The sequence below is a fragment of the Polypterus senegalus genome, chromosome 8, assembly GCF_016835505.1.
Source record: "Polypterus senegalus isolate Bchr_013 chromosome 8, ASM1683550v1, whole genome shotgun sequence".
Lineage (NCBI taxonomy): Eukaryota > Metazoa > Chordata > Cladistia > Polypteriformes > Polypteridae > Polypterus > Polypterus senegalus.
In genome coordinates, this window is record NC_053161.1 from 81449137 (window position 1) to 81459336 (window position 10200).

At 34.5% G+C, this 10200-nt stretch overlaps 1 protein-coding gene across 1 annotated transcript in view; it reads left to right on the plus strand.

The window, feature by feature from the left end:
• LOC120534086 (ankyrin repeat and SOCS box protein 13-like) overlaps positions 1-9995 on the plus strand; it is a 51684-nt gene extending 41689 nt beyond the window's left edge. The window contains exons 5-6 of the mRNA XM_039761348.1: positions 6668-6859; positions 8852-9995. Of these exons, the coding sequence (XP_039617282.1) occupies positions 6668-6859; positions 8852-8979 (320 nt within the window). The 3' untranslated portion in view covers positions 8980-9995. The remainder of the gene's footprint in view (positions 1-6667; positions 6860-8851) is intronic.
• The last annotated feature ends 205 nt before the right edge of the window (positions 9996-10200 follow it).

Below are 10200 nucleotides of genomic sequence, written 5' to 3' on the forward strand. Positions count from 1 at the left end.
TGTGAGTATTTGGTGGCAGTCTGACGAAGTTGCTTCGGAAGACGGCATTAGCTGCAGAGCTCAGCTCAGAGTGAAATGGGATGAATGGGCGGGGAGATGATGACGTGACTCCCCACCCGCCTTAACTGTCAATCCCCACAAACACAGTCTCGGAATTTGCATAAGCACACCCCTTCACCTACAATTTTAACTTAGTTACAAAGTGATCAAAACTCCGTTTATATCCTGCGTCCTCTCATTAAACTTGTATCCCGCATTACCTGTGGGCATGTGAAACACCAGCGGTAGCCTGTCTATGAACTTAATTTAAAGTTTAGGTTTACACCTTGCTTTCTTTCGAGGTAGCAGCACTCATGAATATGGTAGTATATGTCACTCGCTCGCTTCTTATTGTTTCGCTGCCTTCTCAATTATATAATGCATGTTTTCTTAAGCGCTTTTTGGAGGTCTTCCTGGTTTTCTACGCACTGCGTTGACAGTCAGTTAACGTGATTACGTGGAGGCGTGATGATGTCACACGAAACTCCGCCCCCCCACGTCATTGCAGCTCAACTCCATTACAGTTAATGGAGAAAAATACCTTCCAGTTATGACCATTAGGCATAGAATTTCGAAATGAAACCTGCCCAACTTTTGTAAGTAAGCTGTAAGGAATGAGCCTGCCAAATTTCAGCCTTCTACCTACACGGGAAGTTGGAGAATTAGTGATGAGTGAGTGAGTGAGTGAGTGAGTGAGGGCTTTGCCTTTTATTAGTATAGATATAGGTTTTAAAATGAGCCCAATTTAAAGCATGTCAAAAAACATGACATAAAAACATCACACTTTGCACTTTTAGGCTTAGGATTATATATATACTGTATATACTTATATATATGTGTGTGTGTATATATATATATATATATATATATATATATATATATACATATATATATATAGATATACACACACACACATATATATAAATATAGTATATATAATATATGCTATTGTACAATAAAGTATTATTAAATGGTATTGTGAAAGTGCTGTTGTTTAATAACTATTGTATGCAGTTATGGTAGTGGAAATCTGTTTTCTTATGAATTACTATGGAGTGTCATAGTCCTTAATAACGGGCAATTGTGCTTCTGTTGTTTTATGAATGTAATGTGTGTCAATCATGGTGAAGCAGTCATTAATTCACTTTACTTACCTAGCTCCGCTGTGACATGTTCCTACCCACTTTCATCACTAACTGTCAGAGTTACCCAAATAAAGTAATCCACTACAAATTACTAATTACTTCTATCAAATTGTAACAGGATTAATAATCAGGTTACTAATTATTTTATTTTTACATTACTTTCAAAATTTATGTAAATATGTACCAAGTGGGAAGTGCAAAGATGACACCCAAATACCTTTTCATTATTTTAATAAGGAAGAAACAACAATAACCCTGATCATGAAATGACTTTACAACTGTGCCACTGCAAACATATAAACCACCCATTAGAGAGCCTTAGTTCACAGAATTTATATAAAAATAAATGTTAATAATTAACAGTAAAACTGACTTAACCACTTGAACACTTTAAAAGATGGAGTTTTTAAATGGTGAAATTTATTGCTAGTGCAAACAGCAATACGGCAGACGAGCACTTACTGATTGGTTGTTGTAAATGACAGTATGATAACTGTAAATGATAAATTCTGTAACTTAAATGAATTATTTCTCCTAAGATATTTTAGTGTCTCAAATAATCTTTTTTGCTCAGTCATGTCCTCCAACAATCTAACAAGAAAATTATTTCTGTGAGTTAAGATACTGATTTGCATCTTGTCATAAGTTTAAGTACACATCTACATGTTCCTTGATATCTTTGACCTATCCTTTTAATAATTTTGAACATAGGCACAATTAGCGAAAAAATAGTATTTCTCTGTCCAGTTTTGTCTGTCTGTTAAAGATATTTTTATTGAAATCATCCTTTAGTTTCAATCTATACTAATAAAAGGCAAAGCCCTCACTGACTCACTCACTGACTGACTCACTGACTCATCACTAATTCTCCAACTTCCCGTGTAGGTAGAAGGCTGAAATTTGGCAGACTCATTCCTTACAGCTTACTTACAAAAGTTGGGCAGGTTTCATTTCGAAATTCTACGCATAATGGTCATAACTGGAACCTACTTTTTCGTCCATATACTATAATAGACTTCTGCTCGATGCCCGTGGGAGGCGTAACTTAGTGCCTGCCCATATAAGGCCATCCGTCAGCGGCAATCCAATAGAAACACTGCCGCTAAATATTCACGGGTGAAGGACTGTGCTTATTATGAGGAAGATGGAGATGGTCAGGGTGGTGTTTGGCACAAACTCAGCGAAACTGCGAGAGAAACTTTTAAGTGCCGGGTCTTAGCTAACATTAAATACAGCCGTGGGGTGGAAAAAGTCAATGTCCCGCTAAAGGAAGACAGTGTAAAAAAAAAAACCTGTGCACGCAGTGTGTCACGTCTCAGATAAAGAGGAAGACGAGCTGTTTATTGATGCAGTAAGAAACAAATCGATGAATGAAACCTGTTATCTTTACAACGATTGACAAACACAGAATGTAACTTGAACACAACACATCCTACAAATACGAACCTGATTGAAACAAATAATGATAATCAAATCCTTGATGACAGCAACAGTCATAACACTCACAAAACAATTACTGTATATTGCCAGTCATGTTACGTTATTTTTAAAATGTTCCCTTTTCTTTTTCATAATTTCTTTAACACACTACTTCTCCGCTGTGAAGCGCGGGTATATATATATTATATAGGGGGTGCACTGAGTATGTACGCGTGCTTCCCGATTCATTTTACCCTCGCATCCCCTTGGTTTGAGGCGATGAAAAATATGCGGTAACGCAGAAAGACAGATCACCAATTGAAGCTTTATGAATAATGGATACAAAGCGCGTTCCTAAGACTGATCGGAGGCAAATTTCATTTCAAAAGACTACCCGACGCAAGCCTTGATTAAAGTGTGGTTTTGTGCAAACTGTCCAAATACGAACCTGATTGAAAGAAATTATAATCAAATCCTTGATGACAGCAACACTCATAACGGTCACAAAACTATTACATTCACAATCATGTTACGTTATTTTTAAAATGTTTCCTTTTCTTAGCACAAGCACAGCTGAGAAACTTTGATAACGCGTTAAAAAAAAATAATGCATTTAATCACACTTTCAATTCCAAGCAAAGAGGAACTTTTGTCAATGCATGATTTCCTGGTACATCGATTACACTGATGCACACATCAGAGCTACAAAAATGTTGGAGTCGGAATAAAGTGCGTTCCTACGACTGATCGGAGGAAAATTTCATTTCAAAAGACTACCCGACGGAAGCCTTAATAAAAGCATGGTTTTGTGCACACTGAAAAGCAAGCAAAATTAGATGCATTACAGAAAGCGGACTTTGTGGCTCTTACTGGGGATCATTGGACTTCCGTGACCGTTAGTAATTCTAATTACATCTAATTACAAAATGTTCAATAATCACACTGTTTTAGCCTAATGTACAAAATAATTTTGGCTAAGGTTACTCAGAGTTTAAAGGTGAAGCTGGTCAAATTATCTTTTATGTTTCTGCCTTATTTTTTTAAGAAGAAAAACTGCACTTTATGTTGAAATTTTTGTTATTATTATTTAAAGACAATACCATTCTGAAAATGTATTTAAAGTACTTAAAATACCACTTTATTTTTAAGCCTGCCCAATTTTAGCCAGGGATGATATTTTTGTTTCTGTTTTGATTTGAAATGCAGTTTAAAAGCATTTTTTTTTTCAGAAATTAAAAGAGCTTGAGTTTACAATATTCATGTCCATGTCTATTATTTGATTCTGTCGCCCACTAAAACCCTTTTAAATTAAAAAAAAACATTTGCGATTTGGGGCAAATTTTCATTTCATGTGATTACATACGATTAATCAAGATTAATTATTACACAGCCTCTAATTAATTAGATACATTTTTTAATCGAGTCCCACCCCTAATATATATATGTAGATATACAGTATATATATGTAGATTTGTATATATATGTGTATATACAGTATTTATGTATATATGTGTGTGTGTGTATATGTACATATATATATATATATTTATATACTGTATATGTATATGTGTGTATATATATATTTATATATATATATATATATATATGTATGTACAAACCGGATTCCAAAAAGTTGGGACACTATACAAATCGTGAATAAAAACTGAATGCAATGATGTGGAGGTGCCAACTTCTAATATTTTATTCAGAATAGAACATAAATCATGGAACAAAAGTTTAAACTGAGAAAATGTATCATTTTAAGAGAAAAATATGTTGATTCAGAATTTCATGGTGTCAACAAATCCCAAAAAAGTTGGGACAAGGCCATTTTCACCACTGTGTGGCATCTCCCCTTCTTCTTACAACACTCAACAGACGTCTGGGGACCAAGGAGACCAGTTTCTCAAGTTTAGAAATAGGAATGCTCTCCCATTCTTGTCTAATACAGGCATCTAACTGTTCAATAGTCTTGGGCCTTCTTTGTCACACCTTCCTCTTTATGATGCACCAAATGTTCTCTATAGGTGAAAGATCTGGACTGCAGACTGGCCATTTCAGTACCTGGATCCTTCTCCTACGCAGCCATGATGTTGTGATTGATGCAGAATGTGGTCTGGCATTATCTTGTTGAAAAATGCAGGGTCTTCCCTGAAAGAGATGACGTCTGGATGGGAGCATATGTTGTTCTAGAACCTGAATATATTTTTCTGCATTGATGGTGCCTTTCCAGACATGCAAGCTGCCCATGCCACACGCACTCATGCAACCCCATACCATCAGAGATGCAGGCTTCTGAACTGAGCGTTGATAACAACTTGGGTTGTCCTTGTCCTCTTTGGTCCGGATGACATGGCGTCCCAGATTTCCAAAAAGAACTTTGAATCGTGACTCGTCTGACCACAGAAGTCTTCCATTTTGCCACACACTTTTAAATGATCCCTGGCCCAGTGAAAACGCCTGAGCTTGTGGATCTTGCTTAGAAATGGCTTCTTCTTTGTACTGTAGAGTTTCAGCTGGCAACGGCGGATGGCACGGTGGATTGTGTTCACTGACAATGGTTTCTGGAAGTATTCCTGAGCCCATTCTGTGATTTCCTTTACAGTAGCATTCCTGTTTGTGGTGCAGTGTCGTTTAAGGGCCCGGAGATCTCGGGCATCCAGTATGGTTTTACGGATCTTCAGATGATGTTATGCACAGTTGATGATGATAGATGCAAAGTCTTTGCAATTTTTCGCTGGGTAACACCTTTCTGATATTGCTCCACTATCTTTCTGCGCAACATTGTGGGAACTGGTGATCCTCTACCCATCTTGGCTTTTGAGAGACACTGCCACTCTGAGAAGCTCTTTTTATACCCAATCATATTGCCAATTGACCTAATTAGTGTTAATTGGTCTTCCAGCCCTTCGTTATGCTCAAATTTACTTTTTCCAGCCTCTTATTGCTACTTGTCCCAACTTTTTTGGGATTTGTTGACACCGTGAAATTTTGAATCAACATATTTTTCCTTTAAAATGATACATTTACTTGGATTACACGTTTGATCTGTCATCTACGTTCTATTACAAATAAAATATTGATGTTTGCCATCTCCACATCATTGCATTCAGTTTTTATTTACAATTTGTTTAGTGTCCCAACTTTTTTGGAATCCGGTTTGTATGTATGTATGTATATATATGTGTGTGTATGTGTATATATATATATATATATATATATATATATATATATATATATATATATATATATATATATATATATATATTTGTATTTGTATTTGTATATATATATATTTGTATTTGTATATGTGTATATATATATATTTGTATATGTGTATATATATATATATATATATATATATATATATATATATATATATATGCCAGCAACACTCATGACAATGACAACACAATTACATTGTCAATCATGTTACGTTAATATTAAAATGTTTCCTTTTCTTTTTCATTACTTCTTTAACACACTACTTCTCTGCTGCGAACCATGGGTATTTTGCTAGTTATTAATAAATAACACATTAGTTTAGGTACTGAAAAAATTAATCTGTTACTCATTTACTCTTATGTAACCAGATCTTAACAAAGGCTTCTTTTGATATTCATAACACTTATAAAACATTAGTAGATGGGTGATTCCTGTCTATGCAGTGTGGCATATAGACATTGTAGTAAAATTACTTGTTAATGTGAAGGATTCAAAGGTCTTATACTAAATATGTAATATCAATAGAAATGTGTCTCAGTTAAGCCACCTCAGACCAAACCAAGGTGAATTTTATTATTAGGTCACATTACAGACACAAAGACTTTGCTGATACTTTCTAAGTAGAAGAAGAAGACACGAAGAAGTGTCTTTTTACATAATCGTAAATGAGTAAGGGCTGCATTTTTGCAGTACCTACACTAAAGTGTTACCTAATGATAGAACCAGGCAAATATTTGTTTTAATACAGTATATATATATAATATTGTAAAAGCCACATTTATTATACAACCTATTAATTTACCAATTTTAATCTTTCATTTTTTTCCATTCCATGCAAGGTGCAAAAGTAAATGCAGCAAAGTTGCATGAAACAGCACTCCATCATGCTGCAAAAGTAAAGAACGTGGATTTAATAGAATTGCTAGTTCAGTTTGGTGGGAATGTCTATGCCCGGGATAATCAAGGGAAAAAGCCAGTTGACTACACCAGATCGGGTACTCCAGCTTCACTCTGTCTACAGTTTTATGAAAGTAGGTAATTTTGTGTTTCTTGAAGTAACAAAAGACATTAAATGATGTTTTGTTTAAAAGTTTGGCCACAAGGAGGCATACATTAGTCTGTTTATTTTATAATGTAGACAAATCTTAGTGGTAATGTTGCCCTTATTTAACTATGATAATCTGTGGTTTTTATAATGATAATAATGTATGTCCCATTATAATGAAATTTTTTTTTTTCTACTACACATTTTGAAATATGATTTATTTTTTTGAAAGTACTGTCCCAGCGAGTGCATTTTCTTTATTAAATTCATCTTTGTTATTGATTTATCTTGACTTTTAGAATTCTTTCAATTTTTTCATTTTTCAACTTAAATATATCAAAGTGATGGGTAATATGCTTTATGTGTAACACATTAAAGTGCAAGTGCCATTAAGTCATAGTTTGTGCATTGGGAATGTATAACCATTGATGCAGGGAAAAAAATGTTAAATTGAAAATTGTCCTTATTGTGGAAAAAGTGTTGAGTGAGTGTTCATGCTAGTATGAGTAGGGTAAGACATGATGGCTACTGATGTGTTACTGCCAATTCCATAATAGATGAAGCATGATAACAGATTACCAAAAAATCATTCAGGGTCTTGACTCATTTATGTCTTAACATGGTTAGCCTGGCTATAAACCTAGGGCCTCCAAGTCAGTAAGTGACTTCTTGCTCAGTTGAGTTAAAGGAAAACTTACTTGATACAGTGGTAGAGAAGCCATCTCTGTAATCCAATGGGCCCAAGCTTGAATCCTGCAAGCGTTTTTCTAATTAATTCTTGTGCTATCGATTCACCAGTCAGTAACTAGAGGGCGTGTTAGAGCCCACCCTCTCAACTTTGACGAGTGAAAGTGACAGTTTTATTTCAAGTCGTATTTAATGACGGTTTGCAGGAATGTTACGGACAAAATGAAATAAATAAATAAGCAACAAAAAACATTTCGTGACACATTTATTTATTCATGCTTTCATTTCATGACATATTTATTTATTTAGGCTCTCATTTCATGACACATTTATTTATTTATGCTCACATTTTATGCTCATATTTATTTACGCATTTATTTATTTATTTATTTATTTATTTAATTTTGTCCGAAATATTTCTGCATATAGGTGGGCCTTGGTTTGTGGCTAGTCTCTCTATGGGAAAACATGAAAGGAAGATGGGAAAGGTAGATTATTGACAGTGTCATTTGCGGGTTCTTCTGGATTGTTCTTAGAAATGAGGTTGAGAGAGAGATCCTGTCATTTTGTGTAATGTAATACCTTCACAATTTTAATAGAAGTCAGTGGCCCACTTACTCACCTAGGCAGAGGGATTGACGTAGCTCTGCTGGATTATCCCAGCTTCTCTTTTTGAGGATGAGAAAAAGTTAAGTTGGTCCCCTGAATGTCTTCTTGCTATTAACGATTTGTTCTAAATTCAGAAGGAACACCACAAATCAGTACTGTGTATGTGTAGCCTGCTTTTAAGTGCACCAACCTTTTTTATTTTTTGATTACATTAGATTAAATTAACTTTATTAATCCAGACATTTTCTGAAAGTTTTTTGGTTGAAATAATTAATTAAATATGTAGTAAATTGAATATCAAGCTATAACTAGTGCTTTAACTGTAGATAATAGTTATTTTTGTTTTATAGTTTTGCTTACCAAGTAGATAAAAATCCAAGTTATACGTGTCATGCTGTAAAAATTATTTTTGTGAATTTAGCATTTAAAGCAGGGCAGAATACTGTTTTTATTCTCTTTTATTAAAGTGCATCCCTGTGTGGTAAGAAAGTATTACCTTATATGTGTTCATATTCTAACATGTTTATATATGCTTAAATGTTAGTCTGAGACTTTTCTGCAATGAATTATGGCCTGTTTGTAAGTACTAGATGTAAATTGAAGGTTATGCTCTATTTTGCACAGCATTTCCCAATAATTGTTTGCAGTCATTTGTTAACTTCCTATGCTCCCCTGCTTCTAGGCACCCCTTTAAGTCTGCAGCAGCTGTGCAGAGTCAATCTGAGAAATTTTCTTGGAATACAGGCACTAGAAGTGGTGTCGCGACTCAACATACCTCAGAGAATAATTGACTTCCTTTCTTACTGTTGAACATCAGAAAATTACTGCAAGATCAATATACATCTCGGACAGTACAAATCATACTTGAATTAGGTTGTAAGTAAGTAAATACCAGCATTCACAAATCTCCATTTCACAACCTGTGAAAAGTTTGTAAAACTGAGTTAGGAGAAAGAATCTGCATTGAAACGGACTGCTGGAAAGTGCTCGTATGTGATATTTTAAAACTGTAATCATTTCTGTTAACAAACAATTGTGGTTTCATTGTGCTATACTGTATTCTAAAAAACAATACAAAGGATGACATCTTGAAGAATGGGAAAAATTTTTGATGGGGAACACAGCCTAGCATGGTATGTCTGTCTCTTTTTCCAAATTTGACCAATAAACATTCACATAGTAAACCCAAAGAGCTTTTTTCAGTCGATAAAGGCTCCCTTAAAACATTTTGAACATTATGTCCTTTTTTTGTACTATAGCCTCAGCTAGTTATCTAACTTCAAGCAATAATGGTCTACATTTTTGCACTTCATCTTTAGTCAGTAGTCACTAATTACAAACAGTTTTATGTTAGTAAGATGAAATCACTATTTGCTTCCAGATTCCACAGTACTAATGCATACCTCATGGACTGAGCATGTTGGGATCATAAATCTTCAACCTTGCATGCGTGTTTTTTAAATATTATATTAGTGGTGAATGCCTCATCTAAACAGCAGGGATCCCTTATGGTTGGAAGGGGTTTGAAGGTGATACAATTATTTATTTCTTTTGAAATTATGCTTTCAGTAATCAGGCTGCATCAGGAATAAAGGCAAATAGTTCTGGGCCTAAATCATGTGCAGATGTCTGGCAGCCAGTTCTGCACCTGCCTGTTTTAAGTGCCATATTAATTTCTTTCCATCAGAATAATAACATGCAAGTTTCTTGAAAAGAAAGCCCCCCCACTAAATTAAAAGTCTTAAGGAGCATTTAAACACAAGAATACTGAGCCTTATCAGACATTACCATGATTTAATAGTCATTTGCTAAATTCAAAATATTACCTTTTTCTTGTAAGATTTTATTAACATTGCTTGCCCAAGTCATCTATATGAATTTTATAATAGTCTGTTCTAAATAGAGGATTAAGGATCACATTATGATGTTAAGTTCTTTTTTACCTACTGTTTCCCAGCACAAAAATGTATAGACTATTTGTATCTTTGTATCACTAGCCATCAGTAGTGAAACATCAACAACAACAACAAC